Raw genomic sequence first — 19,174 nt, 5'->3', positions numbered from 1 at the left:
CCCGATCATTTGAATTACTGCTCTTCATCTTATGAAGACATGTGTGATCTTTCTTTCGAAGGAACAGTAAAGGAGAGGCATCAGAGCTTTTGTTCAGCATGCCGGCCCTATAACCCTGACTGTCCGTCTGTGGCGTTTGCTTGAAGGCGGATTTTGTAAAGGTCACTTTGTAGAGTGCATAAAGACTGCCACAGTTATGAACACTACAGACACAGCCACGGGAGGATTATGATCCGGCTGTGTTCAAATAAACAATTACCCCTGAGAGGCACTCTCAAACAGACTGCACACTATGTGCATTGGCAATTTCATCAGACACACGATCAGCTGCATGTTCCTAATGGCTTGTGAAGTTCTCAGTAATGGGATACAGACAGCTACAGAGAAATGAGCGCTTTGATGGAAATTGTGAAAAGACACATCTGGTTGGCCTTAAAAGTCAAACATCTGCGTAGTTATGGATTTAGGTGACATGGTGACAGCTGAGCAGGTCAATCATAGTGCTCAATTGGAAATAAATATTGATTGCTTGCACGAATGTAATGCCAAAAAACAGACTAACAGACCAACACAATTTAGCAGGCAGCTAATGTAAAAGATAACGAGACAATTTGCAGGATTCACTTCAAAATCCACACACTTAAATAGCTGCTATCGGCGATCAAAACCATCTTAAATATGGAATCAGCCGAGCTACTGACAAGTAATTACATCACTCTTGTGGTTTAGTAAGGTCATTCAATATACAGAACAGTCACTCTGTCACTGTTTGATCAGCTGCTGTGTGCCACGGCACACAATAGGCATCCTTATTGGATACAAGTCGATAAGGATGCAGTGCGATGAAGTAATATTACATGCTGGAGCACTTTGACAAATGGTATCCTTTTGGGCAGGGTATGCATTGCGCAGGAAAACACTTCTTGCTTTGTCAAAGGGAACGTGCAGAGACGCACAGCGAGAGAGACGCACAGAGAGAGAGAGAGAGAGAGAGAGAGAGAGAGAGAGAGAGAGAGAGAGAGAGAGAGAGAGAGAGTTAATCTGCTCTGTGCGCCTCATTACTATTTTGCCGTTCAGTTCTCGTGCGCTCCTGTGTACTTGCTCTGGAAATCTGTGACTTCTCCATGCGCCACAATCTCACCTGAACTTCTTTAGAAATGGATCTTCCTTCTAACGCTTTTAGTGATTTTAACGACTCGGTCTCCATAACTCCTCTCAATGTTACGTTCACCGAGGATCCGCTGCGCGTGTCCTCGAACAGCAACGACACCGACAAGTCTGCAGCCAGGGACACTACAAGTCTCATCATCGCCGTTTGTATCACGGCTCTCTACTCTCTCATCTGTGTGGTGGGACTGCTTGGAAACGTACTTGTAATGTACGGGGTGGTCAGGTGAGAAATAAATCATAAACTATTTAGCAAAAGACTACAGTGGTGTTTTTAAACAATGTAAAATGTCAGAAAAAACTGTCGGCAATTTATGATGGTCCTTTGTATTTGCCCACAGTTTCGGTGTGCCGCTCTCACACCCACACACACACACACACACACACACACACACACACACACACACACACACACACACACACACACACACAGACAGACAGACAGACAGACAGACAGACAGACAGACAGACAGACAGACAGACAGACAGACAGACAGACAGACACACACACACACACACACACTCTTCCTACACACACGAGGGGGGTGGGGGTGCAATTAGTACCACAGCGACGACTGTACTAATTCATGTATTGCAGATTCTGAGGATTCAAGTTGATGTGTTGTTGAACTAATGCATCTTAAATAACAAAGCAATATATATATATATATATATATCTTCCCTCCTTTTAGAGCTTGTTGCTGCAGTTTAATTCAATAGGACCCACTACAGTCAAATTGTGGACTAATGTGGATGAATCCATCTTAAAACAGCTCAGATGCTCAGATGGCATTCAGAACAGAAAAGGAAGAAGAAAAAAAAACAATCTCCTCTGTAAATCTGAATAAAGGAGGAGTTTAAGATGATTTTTCAGCAGGAATAAACTTGTTTTAAATGTCAAACAAAGTCACAGGACAGTATGTCATTAAAATGCATGTTGTTTCGTGAGGCTTGGATCTCTGTTCCTGTCTCCAGCTCCTGCTCACTTTTCCCAGGCCATGTACCGTCCTCTCAGTCCCCGGTCCTGTCATCCTCTAACTCTCCAGTAGATGCCCTCAGACTCTCTTGCCAGTCATGTTCACCTAACATCCTCTCCCCACTAGACACATGTTTCCATTTGTTGGATTTCATGCCCACAACCTCACCTGCATTTCATTCACTCGCCAGCCCACATAAGCTCACGCCCCTTTGGTCCTTGTCAGATCAACAGCATGTCAATGCAGCTTCTTCTTTACTGCCTGTTTACCTGCTATCCTGCCTGCGGTTACCTGTGTGTCAGACTGCTATTTTGACTTTTGATCACTGTCAGCTTAAGTAACAAAAAGTCATTTCATAGTATCTCAAAAAAGGTCATGAAAAGTAAAAATATAAAATGTCAAAAAACGCAATAAAAAGTCACAGTCAGAATATAATATGTCATAACAATTTAAATATAGAATGTCAAAATAAATAAATATAAAGTCATTATATAGTATGTCCAAAACAAGTCACAGTATAATATGTCCCAAAAAGTCATAAAAAGCTTTAAAAGTTTTTAAAAAGTCATAGTATGTCAAAAAAGTCATAAAAAGTTAAAATATAGAAAAAAGTATAGTAAACAAGTCATGAAAAGTCAAAATAAAGTATGTCCAAAAAGTTTTTAAAAAGTCATAGTATAATATGTCAAAAGAAGTCATAGTATATATAGTATGTCGGAAAATGTCATAAAAAGTAAATACTATGAAAAGTCATCGTGTGTCGAAAAAGCCATCAAAAGTACAAAAAAAAGAATCTTGAAAGAAATCATCATTTTATGTTTTAGTTCGATATGTTTATGGCGTAAATGGGCGATCATTGTTTTTAGAGCGGAAACACATCAGATTAAACAGTAAATGGGTTTGTCACTGTGAAACGTCATATTGATCGTCATTCATACTCAGCATCTTCTTTGTGACGCAGCAGAAGGCAACAACAGTTGAGCTTGACTGTGAGTCAGAATCAGTTAAAAGTTCTCCATGCTATTCCTCGAACCAACCAGGTACACCAAGATGAAGACCGCCACCAACATCTACATCTTCAACCTGGCTCTCGCTGACGCTCTCGCCACCAGCACCCTCCCCTTCCAGAGTGCCAAGTACCTGATGAGCACATGGCCCTTTGGGGAGGTACTGTGTAAAGTGGTCATCGCTATCGACTACTACAACATGTTCACCAGCATCTTCACGCTCACCATGATGAGCGTGGACCGCTACATCGCCGTTTGTCATCCGGTCAGAGCCCTGGACTTCCGCACTCCCGCCAAAGCCAAGCTCATCAACGTCTGCATCTGGATCCTCTCCTCTGCCGTCGGAGTCCCTGTGATGATCATGGCTGTTACCAAGGTGACCGATACAGGTGGGAGATTTCTATTGTTGAAGAAAATAAATCTGAAAATGACCATCACTTTGCAAAAACTTCACTTCTCAGCACTAGCCTTTTAGCTACTTTAGTGGCAAGTGTTGATTTCGGGGAGTGATCGGGCCGTAAACGAGAACATTTGAGCTGGGTTATTAACTTGAATTAGCTTCTCCACATGGCCCGCTATTAAAATTCTAATTGTTTTCACTCCTCTAGGAAACACTTCTTGCGAACTCAGATTCCCCAAACCTGAGTGGTACTGGGACACGGTGATGAAAATCTGCGTGTTCATTTTTGCCTTTGTGGTTCCCGTCCTGGTCATCACCATCTGCTATGGTCTGATGATCCTGCGCCTCAAGAGTGTCCGTCTGCTCTCCGGCTCCAAAGAGAAGGACAGGAACATGCGGCGGATCACCCGCATGGTCCTAGTGGTCGTGGCGGCCTTCATCATCTGCTGGACTCCCATCCACATCTTCATCATTGTCAAGACCATGGTGAATATTGACCACAAGAACCTCCTGGTGGTGGCCACCTGGCATCTGTGCATCGCATTGGGATACACCAACAGCAGTCTCAACCCCGTGCTGTACGCCTTCTTGGATGAGAACTTCAAAAGGTGCTTCAGGGATTTCTGCCTGCCCTATCGCTCTGGCCTGGAGATGAGCAGCTTCTCCAGAGCGCGCAACAGCACAAAGGAGCCTGTGTCTGTTTGTGCTCCTGCGACGACACAGCGACCGCCGGCCTGACTAGGCGTGGATCAGTGGGGGGGGGGACACGTTCAGGATGACCTCCAGACTGAGGACACACAGCTCTCCACCACAGGAGTCTGAGTCAGCAGATTTAGGCTTTTGACCAGCTATTATTGTAAATTATCGGTTGTGTTTTTGGTCTCATATAATGAAGCTTGTGAGACACAATTCTCTACGGATTGTCGTTCACAGTGAGCACAATGCTTGTGTGCATAAGGATACGACTGCACAGCCGTGGAGTGTGTCTGAAGCACATGCATAATGCAACCCTGTGAACAAACACACTTACAGTGCAGTCAGAAAGTATTGGTATAGTGGTGTGTTTTTCATTGTTTTGTTTGCACAATAGTAAATAGGTGGTTAAAGTGCTGACTCTAAGCTTTAAGGCTGTTTCTAGGTATTCACATCCGTAAACAATGGAGGACTGTGTCAATATTTCCCAAAATGATCGTATTGTCAGGCAGGACATAGACGGTAAACACACAGAGAAGGCCACCAAGAGGAGTCTTTTCATGGCCAAACTGTGGCCAATGTGTAATTGGCCGAGTCAGTCATGTGACCCCAATCCAAGAGATCATGTGTTTCACTTGATGAAGACCAGACTGTAGCAGCAAGAAGGATCAACAGGGAAGATACAGCTATCTGCTGTAGTGTGCGGGTATCAGACTTTATCGTCAGCTCAATATCACAGATGATGACTTTGTGAAGAGTTTTGTTAGCTTGTAAAATTGCTGTCTCGTCCCTAAAATTGTGGTACCATATAAAGGACGACAATAAGTTGATGTGACACCTTCAAATGAAACCTGTAACTGCTTTTCTGATCACTTGTGGGCGGAGGAAATAACCGTAAACATTGACATATAATCACCTTTAATTTGTATGACAGACGTTCCTATTCACACATTTAGCCGCTACAGAGCAACGCTGTCATACATTCTAAGTCTGTTCCTGGCTACTCGAAATAGGATAGTTGTGTCCACTCTTCTTTTATCTGCGTTGGTCGATGCTACACTATGTTCACTTGCTCGTCCCCAACGCCGTCTTTGTGCTGTCTGGTGTTGTGTGCAGTCACGTTTTGGGCCTTTTGCTGAAAGCAACAGGAAGAGAGCGGTGAGAGTGAAGGTTGTGGGCCAGAACACCAAAACAACAAACTGAAAGACGCGAAGAGAACTAATTACAGACGAAAGCCACACGCACAATCAAGAACAATCTTAAAGGAGGTTAATGAATGTTTATTACCATAGAGTCATGTTTCAGTGTCACTCGTTCCACTTTCATCCCTCCGATACTTCATGACAGATCTTTGTGATCGATGCCTTTAATGACTTTAATGACATGAAAATGTGGCCTACATGATTAAGCAGAGATGACTGAGGTGTCCAGCGTTTATTCACCATGAACATCAGTGTTCAGCTGACTCATTGTACTCCTCTCGCTGTTTATTCACCGTGAACATCAGTGTTCAGCTGACTCATTGTACTCCTCTCGCTGTTTATTCACCGTGAACATCAGTGTTCAGCTGACTCATTGTACTCCTCTCGCTGTTTATTCATCATGAACATCAGTGTTCAGCTGACTCATTGTACTCCTCTCGCTGTTTATTCATCATGAACATCAGTGTTCAGCTGACTCATTGTACTCCTCTCGCTGTTTATTCATCATGAACATCAGTGTTCAGCTGACTCATTGTACTCCTCTCGCTGTTAGGCTGCTCTGTTCTCAGTAAACTGAGGCACTGAAAGGGAATGTCGCACTGCTGTTTCAACTCATAGTTGTGACTGAATGACCTCAAACTGGCATCGAGGCCGGTCTGAATCCTATCAAACACATTAGCGAGGAACAAGAAGCTTCCTATACATATTACAGCTAATGGACAAGTTTCCACTGATGATCTTTGGATGAGATCAGAACCGATGCATCTCATCCTGCCACTGCAGCGATGCATATTTGTTTTGAGATGCATCTATTTATTAAGGATGAAGATAATATTGTTCTGTAACAGCATATTAAGTGGTAATGTGATTTGTTTTGTTTCAATGTGCTGTCAAGCTGTTGTATCATTAAGCTACACTTAATTAATTACTAAAATCAAATGTGATAGAACCATGTATTTACACTAAGTGCTATAAATGTCAGGTGAAAGCGTTCAAAGTCTTTTTATTCATGTCGCCTGTCACCATTGCTGTTGGAATATAGTTTGTAAATGTTTTCTGCAGCATGGTTGACAATGTGATCAGCTGATTTTAAAATATGTACCGTAAAGCCTTATTCAGCATTATGTTCTTTTTTGCAAAAAGTGAATTGTCTTGTTGAGGAAAATGCTTGCTCTATAAATGTTTTCACATTTTGTGTTTCAGCGGATACAGTATATAAAGTACCGTGTGTTGTATAAGTGTAATAACTGTTTCAGTCTTTTGATAATATTTATACAATCGCCATATGGAATAGCTTAAGTTGTATCTTGTAGGTGCTTTTTAAAGATATCGTTGTAAATAACTTTCAGTTTAAATCCAATATTTAGTTTTCTGTGGTTGTTACTACAGAAAAGAGTTGAACTCTTTGTAAATGCAAGTGAAGCCTCGTGGGAGCGATGATGATGGGGCACAAGCACCTTTGACCTGGAAGCCCTTGTTGGTCAGAGGCAACAACATTATGAAATGAGTCCGGGATGATATTGGAGTTTCTGGCGACCAGATACATTGGAGAATATACATAAATATTTCACAATGTATCAATAAAAAATACAGCTAGTGATATTGTGTACTTCATTATTGTCAACAAATCCTTTGATTCATATCAATAATACGTTCTGACTTCCACAGCCTGCGGCTCTCAGCCCCATGGCCGTTGGTTCCTGAAGATGTCTATCTAAAAAAGAAACCATGCACTTTTTTTCAAAAGTTTGTTATTTTCTGAAAACAGATGTCCGCCGTAGTTTTTAAGGAAACTGTATTGAAGCAAGAGTAAATGGCACATTTCTTGTGGGACTATTTTCAGCAGCAGTTTGGTTTGAATTTGGTGCAAAGACAGCAACGGTTTATTGATGACTCTAAATTGCCTGTAAGTGTGGAAGTGAGCGTGAATGGTTGTCTGTCTGTCTGTGTCGGCCCTGCGATAGTCTGGCAGCCTGTCCAGCCTGTACCCTGTCTTCGCCCAAAGTCAGCTGGGATCGGCTCCAGCCCCCCTGTGACCCTTAATGATGATGGATGATCGATGGATGGATAGAAGCAGCAGAGCAGTGTATGTGGGCTAAAAATAAGCTACAGTGCACATGTTCATTCTAACGAAGCAACATGTCAGCCAATGCACCAGTGTGGCTCAAGTATGTGTTTTTAATAGTTTTGGACAGTAATGGAACTCGGTGGCACAGAGGAATAAGATGCATCAGGATCATTTCAGTGTTGCTTTTTTTTGTCTTTTCACACAATCTGTTGACAAGACAAATACAAGCCTTTTCCTTTTAGCTGTTGCTAAAGCTCCACAGGCCAAAGGCCCTGAGTGACACATATTCAGACACTTTTATCCGTTTCTGTATCCTCATTTTTGAGAAAAAAAAGGAATAAAATAAACCACTGTACTATTTTTTTTTTAAAGAATTAAGATTCTCATTGAATGTGAATCGTGTACTCTCGACTGCACGGGTCACACTGCAGTGCAAGTCAAGTGCAAAGATTAGTTAGCACTTAAATGACACACGCAGTGAAGCCCACAGCAGATGTGTTGAAAATGACAAACTCGTGTGGTGTTTTTGCATTGCTTTGCATTCATCTGGTCTTTAATGTAATTTCTTGCACACATTAAAGGGCTGAAATAACTGATGATGTCTCAGAAAATGGAAACCTTGTTAAGAAGTCACCCTCAATTATCTTTCATATTCCTGTGGATGTTGAAGGACATCACCCAAATGATTTGAAAGAGAAACAGTCAGTTTCATATCTCAGAAGCTCCTATACAAAAGAAAAACACACATAGACGATTCAGACCCAGACTAGAACTCCCACCAGGACACCAACCAGATGGGACATTGAAGATGAAGATGTCCTGTGTGCTACAGTATGTTCCCAATGAAATATACATGGCTCTGCCTACAGTTTTACTGCAGAAAATTACTTACAAAATGAATAATTTAGTCAAACACCATAAGCTGGCTCCTGACTGCACACTGTTCTCTTTAAAGTGTGAATACGAACGTTCTATAACACTTACCGTACTGTCATGTCTGAAAACGGTGTGATTTGGCCAGAAAAGGCTCTGTTCTGGATTTTGAAGCCCAATGTTTCTTTTCTCTGAGAGCTTGATTGCAAATGCAACAGGTGTAGTGTTTGTGCACAGTTACACACAGAGAGAAGATAGACTAGTTTCAGAGCAACACACAGATGATTAGATGCTCTCATCTACTGACCTTAAGTAATGGCACTCAAACAAACAGAGGGAAAGAACAACAGAGAGGGAATCTAGCCCAAGTGTTCACAACAGTTAAAATGCTTCTATTCCCTCGTTAGCATCAAAAGCTCAGAGCATCCAACAGCTTGTTTCCTGTTTCATCTGGCTGATTCTTGTTATGTGACTTCCCCTGCTCATTCGTCTGTGCGGGAGAAAAGATATCAACTGTAAGTGAGAGGTTGGTTGATTGGCCCTGATGGAACACAATTATCTTGTTTTGTAGCTTGGATGAAAGCACTTGACTTGAGCGCCATTACAGCAAAAATATTGCAGTCACAAAAACCTTTCAACATTACAGTTCATGTGTCTCAACAGCAGACACCTGTACCTATAGGTAAGCGAGGCTATTCACACAACACAGCATCTTGGACTGACAACCTGTCAGTGCTGAGTGAAAAGCATTTAAACCCAAAACTAAAGAAGGAAAGGAAAGACACCGAAAAGAAGTAGCTGTTTAGATGATGATTATGCTGAGATTCTGGTAATGGAAATGGCAATTTGGTCCTGCTGCTTGGTGTGACAGAATCCTGCTGTGACACAGATAATCAGACCTCCTGGTTGTTTACGAAATGCCAGAAGTGCAAAAGCTTTGAAGCAGTAGCAGGTTTACTGGATGTTTCACAAGGAGGCAGCTACTTCTGTTTTCCCTGCTGAGGGACAGTAACAGGGATTCAAACTGGGTGCCATCTGCCAGCTGAGAGTCATAGGGCCTGTATACAAATGATTGGGGTGCTGAACCTTATATTACACAGACTTAAAATGTATACAACTAGTTTAATCGTGTAACCACATTTAAATGTTAATATTCTTGATGGAACTTCTAGTGTGTGCCACCTATTTGCCCATTAAAGGGGAACTCAACCGATTTTACACCTTTAAAGGTATTTGGTAATATAACTTCATATGTGAAAACAACATGTATAAAAAACCTTTTGTGGCTTATACACACACATCAACAAAGGTGATTTATGTGATCATACTTTACGTGGACCTCTGTGAGTAATGAGCACAGAATCAATATGACAGTGCCATTACATTACAAGATAATTCCATTGAAGGAATGAGTCACACACCATGGCGATCATGAAGAGGGTTTGATAGCTGTTCTCATCTGATCAATGTAACAGACATGTAAGCATGCATCAGATTAAGAGATTGGCCCACATGTTTACGAGCCCCTGCACATCTGTTGGTCCTCCGTGCAGCTCCTGAGAGGCCCTCAGCCCACTGGACAAAGAACCCAATCTGTCAAAGCAATCTCCAGTGATTACAAATGTGGTCCTCAGGCGATGGAGTACCAGCAGTTTAACAGCGAGAGCGATACTCGTTTGGTTTCCTGTGCAACACGCCCACAGAAATGCATATTTTCTCATTCTCCTATGAAACTTCAAAACAACAACTAATGTGCCATGGCAACAGTTGAGTATTTCACACATAGGGTACTTCATACATCTGTTCATGCACCAGTAACAGCCAGGGGCCATATACATGTCACCATATACAGACACACGACAGGAAGTGTGACAGTATTGACATGAATAATTTGCTTGTTTTACATGTTTTCACAAATGTTTCTAATAAAAGGTGCAGCGCAGCATTACTCAGATCTAACACTTGAGCCTCCATAGAGTGTATGCTCATTTCTACTGAGAAATTCAAGTTATTAAACAATAGGCAATATCTTACAAGTGTTTTATAATCTATACTGAATTTCTGTCAATTTAGGGAGGCAGCGATAGAATATTTACAAACAACAAGGCAGGTTGAACATAGTATTAAAATCATTATGTGTAGAATTTAATAGTATAGAATTAAAGTAAAATGGCAATGGCAAAGATGAAAAAATATATAAATACACAAGTTGTTACTAAATGTAGTAAATGAATATAAATGGTCTTCAATTTAAATTACAGGTTAATACAGTCAAGCTCTATTCATTTGTATATTACACCGCTTAGCAGTCCTTTTACAGACTTTAAACTGGCTGCAAAATAAATGTAAATTTTTGTAAAACTATGTATTTATAAATTAATATATACGAGATAATATATAATACAAGGATTTACAATATAACCAAGTGTTTCAGTTTGTGTACATAATATTTCATCATCATGAGAATTGTGTTAATCAACAGATAGTCTACTTTCAGTCACATTTAATTGGAAAGAAATCTAATTACATCATCAGAGAAAATGTGCCATAAACCATCTGGTGATTTTAAAGCCACTTTAATTATACTGTCCCAGTCATTCAATCAAAGTCAATAACTTTTAAGTTGCATTCTTCATATTTCTTAAACAAGACACATTTTTGTGGTTTAAGGCTGCATTCGCTTTCTCTCAATCCATCTGTTTTGATAAACAGGTTCCCACTGTGACGGACCACTGGATGAAAACAACCCTGAGCAAAGCTTCTCCTAAGCATTCAAATAATCACAAAGTGTGGATTATTCTTTATTAAGACGTACTTCAGAAACAGCACTCACAATTTGAAATGACAAGTTAATGAAGGAAGCAGCAGGGTGACTTAAGGGCTGCCACAGCCCAATTGTGACAAAGCTAAATGATGCAAAATGTGTTCTATTGTAAGATTATAATTGTGATAGCACGACGCTGCAGCCAGTCACGAGCCCGTTACAGATGTGAAGTGTAAAGCACGCACAGAGAGTGTTGCCAGAACAAAACAAGCTGATAAAAGCCTCGCGTAGAGGACAGACAATTGCGGTGAATAATGTGGTTCCGTCCATTACAACGGTGAACGTGTCTGTTCCTAAGACTCCTCGGTGTGATCAATTTAACAAGAGGCAGATATAATACATGAGCCCACATGTATTATGAAAAATCCCATCATACTTTCTATGACTGAAAGGAATTAATCACAGGATGTCTTTGCTCAATTCTCCACATGAACCTGTCGACAGATGTGAAAGATGGATGTTTTCAGCATCTTTTTCTTAAGGTAACGTTTTTTTTTAAAGAATTCCGATTTTTTTGTTTTGGAGGACTGGAAGTCCTGAAAGTGTGAACCAAAGCACAGGGATGCAACAGATTTAATAGGTTAAAGAAATGTAACATGGTCTGGAGGTTTCTCAACATAGTTTAAAACGATTGCTCAAAATGTAGGTACAATGAGTGACGGAAAGAAATGATGGATGCATGTCTTAAAACAAATTCTTACTAAATGTGATGTAGTGTATAGCAGTGTAGTGTGGTATTTGCCTGAGGCTATTAACACCGTCACACTTTACATAACTGTCACTACAATATATAAAGAAAATAAAAGGCCCTCATCTTCTTGGCAGAACATCTCACCATAAATGTGTAGCGCCCTTTTTCTGGTGTGATGAAGAAAACTGCAATTCTTTTAACAGCCAGAACATTTGATGTCTTACACTAAAAAAAGAAGAGTGAACATTGAAGTGGCAGAACAGAAGCATTTGAAACGGTTAATAACAATCTCTCTTGCTTTTAAAACTCTTACAGCCGCTGTGCAACCATTACTGTTGAGCAGTGAGCCTGCACATGTATTCCTGACTAACAGTGGAGCAAAACAAACAGAAGAGGTTTACTCAGACCAATTAACTGCTTATGAAAGATACTTCAGCATATCAAAGCTTTTTAAGAAGCTTTCTGCCACAAGGGGTTTTTCACGGCCTTTATACTTCATCATCAGCCCTTTTGGTAATAGATGAAAGCAAGATGAGACGAGCAAGGACCATTTCACCCCAGATAAAACACAAAAAGTATGTAGCTTTGATGCATGTACTTGAGCCGTCATTTGCATAAGTAAGTGTTTCTGATTTACATTCATGACTGTGTATGGAATGTGTTGCTTGCATGCATTATAGACAAAGTAGCTCGGGTGCAACTGCGCCGAAATTATTGATCAATTCATTATTTTGTCTGTATGACAAAAATGGTTAAAAATGTTCATCACAATTTCCCCAAACCAAAAGTGCCATTTGTAGACATCTAAACCAAAAAGGTTAATAAGACAAAGATGAGCAACAGAGAAACTCAAACCAGCAAATGTTTGAACTTTTTTGTGTGGAATCGATTATCAAAACGGCAACATTTGTGATGCCTTGAATAAGAAAGGGATTAAAATGTTATCTTTATTTTCAGACAGGAAAAGCAACAGAATGCAGGATGTACAGTATGACGCATTACCAAATGTCCAAATAGTCACAACAATTGCGTGGCCTAGGTAAAATGAACAGTAGTCTCACATAATAAACTCATTGAGTGCGAATGTCCTGCCTGAACCACGGTCTGTGGGATTATTGCTAAGAACATTAAAAAGACAAGTTGTTTGGGGAGTTCATTAAAAGGCTCGCACTCTCATTTCCTTTACGTACATGCAAACCGTCACATTCACAAACATCTGTCATACTAATGACATTTAATGAAAATAATTCAAAGGGAACATCAAATACTAGATAAAAAAAAGAAAAAAAGAATTGTCTCATTCGTCATGATCTATTGGACATCCATGAACATTTCGCTCACTAGGGAGCGAAGAGTTCATCAAAGAGCCCGAACCTCTCACACTCCCTCGGCTCAGCGCAGAAAGTCCCATCAACCCCCTCCCTAGATTTAGGCTTCATGAAAAAAAAGCCCCGCCTCGAAACAGCAAGTCTTTGATGGACATCAGCTCTCCTGCTTGTCTTTGACCAAAAGGGCTGTGTGCTGCCCTCCACTGGAGGCCATCAGTACTACGCGGTTCTCCAGCTGCTTGCCGGTCATCTTCACAGGGCTCCACTCGTCGTCCTCCTCTCCTGTGCCGAGCTGCAGGTTGGTGCCCATGCCCCAGGCATACACCGACCCTGGAGGAAGCACAGTCAACAGTAAGTAGCATAAACATACTTCATTATCATCTTCTATTGGCTAGCGGTAGGAGTTTCTCCATCTTCTGCTGCATTTGATTCATTTCTCACCGTCTCTGGTGACGGCGTAGCTGACAGACGCCCCACATGTCAATCCACTGACTGGCTCCATCCCAGTCACTGGCGTGGGCTCACTCTTCTCTTCTGCCCCTTGGCCCAGACCAAGACGACCATATTCTGCTCTGCCCAGGCTATACACCTGTCCTAAAAGATGGAGAGAAAAGGGATCGATTTATTTGTTTGTTTGTCAAAGTACATCAGAATAAACCAGAGTTTTACTCGTGTCGTTTGTTTTGATATACTGTAATGTATACCTGTAATTCTTGATATCTTGTATCTATTGCCTTGACAGGGTTTGGGTTATATTGTTGAATTACAGAAAAAGTAATCATTCTCAATATGAACAGACCTGAGTGGTGAAACATCAGTTCTATGTTACCTGTGCACTAAAAATCTGTCTTGATGGGAATCACAAAATCTGATAAGCATACTTATATTTAATACAATGAGTTGGAACTTACCTTCAGCATCAAGGCAGAGTGTGTGGTGTTGTCCTCCAGAGAAATTCACCCAGTAGGTGGTGGAGTTTTTGAAGCATGACAGTTTTACTGGGACAAAACACATCTTGGTGTTTTTAGTGCCTGCATACAAAGAAAAGTGCAAGAATACATGAAACAAGCTCACAATGACTGATGCAATTACCTCAGAGCAGGAAGTGAGCAACTCACTCACAGTAAAGCAATTAAAGTCGTAAAACTAATTTGATCAACCGACGTTCTCAAAGGACTAACCACTGATGTGCCATACTAACCCAGCTGGTGATAGTTGGAGAGACCAAACCCGTAAACAGGCCCCTCTTTTGACACAGCAAAGGTGAGGTACGCCCCACAGAAGGCATCTGTGAAGTGAACTTTCCCTTTGATTTTTACCATTTGTGGTACCAGCAACCGGCCTGAAATCACAGGACATAGTCAGTCAGACCGCCACAGCAAAAATACACGAAACAGGAAAAAAAATCACAAGTTGATGCTTTGTGCTTGCAGAAGCTTGTGTTACTTACCGAGGCCTTTCCTGCCTCCTCTGTCTGAGAAGTGCTCAGGCACTCTTCCCAGCTGCCCCTGCTCTGCAGTGCCTGATGTGTACAGATTCCCCGCCAGTGTAACCAGAACAAGGTGGTCGTTACCTATTAAAGCATTCACAGAAATTAAAACAGAAATAGTGTGTGCTGCATATTAACTTCTAACAAAAACATACATGCGGCACTAAAGAGGGCTACTTCTTACCTGATGCAATTTTCACAACGGGTTCCGTCATGGGGACTTTGACTGGAGCGGTGCAGGTCTTCATGGGCTCCAGAAGACCTATAACACCGGTGTTATCCTGGGGAACAAAAAAGTCCAGCATGTTAATAGCTAAAACCAGATACACATAAATGATACCTGATAATTAAAACCGGGAACATTGATTCATCTACAGGTGACCAAATTCCCTCTTAGATACTTCCATTAACAACAGCGCTGGGTGAAGCAGCACACACTTGTATTACCTAGTATTATTACCATTCTATTATGAAATATGTCCCATATGTGAATATGTTGATGCCCATTAAGCAAAGCCAGAAATACCTTCTCTAACACAATAGTCCAATCACTATGCAGGTTTGCATTCAGACTGTGCTGAGCGTAGTAAATGTATTGTGGTTTGTGTCCACAGATATCCGATGTTCATTTATGTGACAGTTGTTTGGTGTTCTTGAAGGCTAATCAAGCTAAACGAAAAGTAGTTCAAGAAACATTTGGTGGCGAAAGAGGAAACGCATCAAGTGGGAACGCAGATGGTAGGCAGAGGTAATAGAGATGTAATTGCCGTTGTGCCATCGAGTATTAACAATGAAAACCCATGTGCAACCTAGCGAGATGAAAACAATGAAGAATGCAAGACGAAGGATCATCAAGCTATGTGTGAATGTCTTTACTTTTCTCTTACGTATTACGTAAACGTATTACAATATTCTGTCATTTGCTCAAGTTCCAGTCAAGAGTAACAATGAACAGCTTCTAACGTCACTTTTATGTAGCAACAAACTTAAATTGGGCTGAAAAGAAACGAGACTGCCACTACACTTCAATAACAATACAATAAATAGGTTCAAATAATCTGAATTTGGTATTAACGGTCTTGTCATTTCATCTGGAAACACCACAAATTGGTGAAATGCTCAAGTGAATTATTTGAGACTGCAAATACAGTACATTTGTGATGTTCAGGTGTAAGTTGAACATGAGTACAGCACATTTCTACCAGTGCTCACACATTTTGTCGGAGAAGAGGATTTAAACAAGTTATAAAAGTCCCAACTTGATGTAGGGAAATCTCTCTCACACACACACCGAGGTGGCTGAAAGCAGCAGGTAACTAACCCTGAAGGAGCCCCATATGTACACTGATCCATCCTCTGTGAGTGCAGCCGTGTGGCTGTCCCCTGCCGACACCTGGACCACCTTCTCCTCCAACGGCACCTTTCCTGGAACCATCTCAGACCCCTCCTCCGCTGTGTCCCGACCGAGGGCACCTTCGTCATTACAGCCAAAAGTGTAAACCTAAAAAAGAAGAAAGAAATAGTTTATCTGGGACACTCAAGACAAGTTAAAATGTTAAAACAGAGCCTTAGCATTAGTTATACAATAGACAGTTGCTTCCTTACATGGCCAGTCTCGCCGACACACACAGTGTGCATGCCTCCCGCAACCACTTGTACAATTTTCTCTGGCAGGGACAAGAGGGCTGGCTTCTTCCTCTCAATGGTGGTCTCTCCTAGGCCCAACTGGCCCACATCACCCTGGCCCAGAACAAGCACCTGACCCGCCTCCTTGCCATGACTCCTGTGGGAAACTTAAATGCAAACAAACTAAATGTCATATCAGTTGTTTCATTTGATCTTACATCTTATTAGCCTTACATGGACAATATTGACTGTGGCATGGAATAATAAATATGGGCAATTTGACATGAGGCAACTTGTTAAAACTGTGGTGTGACTAGGGTTGTCACGATACCAAAATTATGACTTCGATACGATACCTGCCATAAGTATCACGATACCGATACTTACGATACCAGAATTTGATACAATACCACAAATACAATACTGGTATATTTATCTATTATAGTAATAAATAAAACATCTGTACGGTTCCCTTTTTTACCAGCTTGTTCCTGCCCTGCTTTTTGAACACTTAACAAATGGCATTAATATTAGTATTAGCCTACAGCAAGATATTAATGAAAACTACATGGTGCCATGATTGCTGCTGGCATCTGTCTGACTGTCTGTGAGAGTGGGTGGGTAAACAATGCTTCATTTACTTGCATAGTGAGTTTGATATTTTCACTTCATATTTTATCTTAATTCATTGAATAATTATTTTTCCTTAACTAAAAATAATTAGCTCAAGATCCACCCTCAGGCTCCACCAGCATGTAGGCATTTTTTTTTTTTTTAAAAGACGGTGATTTACCTTTCACTTTCTTGGGGTCTTTATCATCTTCAGCAATAGGGTCAGACTTCCTCTTGGTTGCAGTCTTTTTAGCAGGCATGACAGCAACACGTAAGGACTTGGGGGAAAAACACAAGATTAGATCGGTGTGATGATTTTCTATTGGTTAAAGTCACTGAGCTGTAGGTGACAAAAACCCTAGATGAAAATGGTGTTTATCACAATACATTGTATTGGTATCAACGTAGTAACAACTACACCTCTGATGTTAGACCTTATAAAGCAAAGATGAGCAGCAACAATGCCTGAACTGCACATCCACTGATCACAAACATGAAGTGAAGCGGTGGCTGCAAGCTGAAAGATATCAACTGGTATAAACTGTCACTTAAAGTGTCAAAATCCTTATCCTGGTGAAAACATGTCTGCATAAACAAAACGTTTAATCAGAGCTAAAGCAATTAAATCTATCAAGAGAAAAGTAATATGAACCAACAATTGATTCAGTCATGTATCAAGCAAAAATGCTCCTTGCTGGTTCTAACTTCTTTTCCTTTTTAAAATCACTTTAAATGAAATGCCCTTGGTGTTTTCAGATTTTGCTCGGGCAAAGCAGGTGCTCGGCTCACGCAATATTGGCATTTCTATAACTCACAAGCCTACTACTGGGAACCGCAATTGACCCTCCATACACAATTGGTCCTTTATTTTGGTCCCAACATTAACCAGGAGGTGTTGAGCTTCAACAGCTGTCCGAAAGTCCCTTCAATGGCTGGCACAGCGTCAGATCATTTCACCCCACAGTTGTGCTTCCTCTACTTCTGCTCCCATGCAATGAGAGTCCACACAATACCTGCTACATGTTAAACTGGAGTCGAGCTTAGCTCTCAGTGACACCCATAGACTATGATAGACACATCTAGAGAGTGCTGCCAGTGCTTTAACATTTAGCACAAGTTCTAAAAGAGCAGCGTGATACAACACAGGCAGTAACTTAAGTTAACCATGTGTCCTTGCTAACATTTAGATGGCTAAATTACCGAGCTGTAGCCTACATGGCTGAGCTTCAGCCCTCTTGGTTATAAATACACGTGACACAGTCGGTTACTAACACAGTTAGAATATAGGATGCAAGAGTCAAGTTTTCAACCAGGCAGAGCATAACAGCATGCTAACTACAGCTAACTAGTCAACACGGCAAAGCAAACGTTCAGAGCTATGTGCTAGCTGGCGCGAGCTCGTTAGCACCGTTAGCAGCACGTTCTAGGATGAATGAACACAGTTTATTAACAGCTTAACGTTAACCATTGCTTAAGTAGTGTTTATTATTGGTGGTCTTTTCCAACTAGACAATTTAAGAGCTGATACTTTACTAACCTGTGATGTGTAACGTTAGTAGTTTGAAGTTTTCTGTTCGCCTATAAGTGAACGTGCGCAGTCTGTTCCCGGTCTAGAGTTGGACACGCACGACGTCACGTTGTGGAACCCCTGGCTCCTTAAAGAGACAGTACCACTCAAATCTGTAGTGGTGGAATCAAAATGTAGTGAGTGAAATCAAGTAGGTAACTTTTACAAACAATCATAAAAGTAAAAGTACTGCTTATGCAGGAGAATGTCCCCTGTTTTCACCATCATCCGTTTTGTATACCTTTTATGAAATCATTATTTTGAAGTAATGTTGTGTTCTATTAACATATTAGGTTTAGAGAATATGGTCTAGTTTTAGTTCAGACTTTGTTCTCAGATAGATTTTGGTATTCTAGTTTATGTCTATCACTATAAACAAAACAATCCTTTTTATGGTCAATTCAATATGACTATGTTATGTCTCTGATAATCTGTGCATTTTTCCCAAACCATACATATTTAATGAATATTTTCCTGTTTGTGTATTTCTTTTGCATGGTCACCCAGTATGTGCCATGTGTTTTGTGATGCAATCTGATGTTTCTGGTTTTTTTCCTGCATTTTTTAAATTTAATCCATATGTTGTTTTGCAATCTGTACATATATTTTATATATTTTTGTCAATATCTGGCCTTTATTTTACTGCTACA

General features: G+C 40.8%; 2 protein-coding genes across 2 annotated transcripts; one reads left to right on the top strand and one right to left on the bottom strand.

The window, feature by feature from the left end:
* Positions 1–1,361: 1,361 nt before the first annotated feature.
* Positions 1,362–4,289, top strand: oprd1b (opioid receptor, delta 1b; the record flags this gene model as incomplete). Its single annotated transcript, XM_079274731.1, has 3 exons — positions 1,362–1,393; positions 3,185–3,540; positions 3,760–4,289. The coding sequence occupies exons 1-3, from the start codon at positions 1,377–1,379 to the stop codon at positions 4,287–4,289; spliced, it is 903 nt and encodes a 300-aa protein (XP_079130857.1). The 5' UTR covers positions 1,362–1,376.
* Positions 4,290–12,843: 8,554 nt separating this feature from the next.
* On the bottom strand, positions 12,844–18,576 carry rcc1 (regulator of chromosome condensation 1). The gene is made up of 10 exons (XM_079275134.1): positions 18,495–18,576; positions 17,139–17,235; positions 16,325–16,512; positions 16,041–16,220; positions 14,904–15,000; positions 14,681–14,803; positions 14,432–14,572; positions 14,142–14,261; positions 13,672–13,824; positions 12,844–13,560 (listed from the first exon to the last, which is right to left on the bottom strand). Exons 2-10 carry the CDS (start codon positions 17,215–17,217, stop codon positions 13,385–13,387), a joined length of 1,257 nt encoding a protein of 418 aa, XP_079131260.1. The 5' UTR covers positions 17,218–17,235; positions 18,495–18,576; the 3' UTR covers positions 12,844–13,384.
* Positions 18,577–19,174: the final 598 nt, after the last annotated feature.

Source organism: Melanostigma gelatinosum, assembly GCF_949748355.1.
Source record: "Melanostigma gelatinosum genome assembly, chromosome: 9".
Taxonomy (NCBI): domain Eukaryota; kingdom Metazoa; phylum Chordata; class Actinopteri; order Perciformes; family Zoarcidae; genus Melanostigma; species Melanostigma gelatinosum.
Note: the sequence above shows the minus strand (reverse complement) of the source record. Positions and strands in the feature narration are given on the sequence as shown.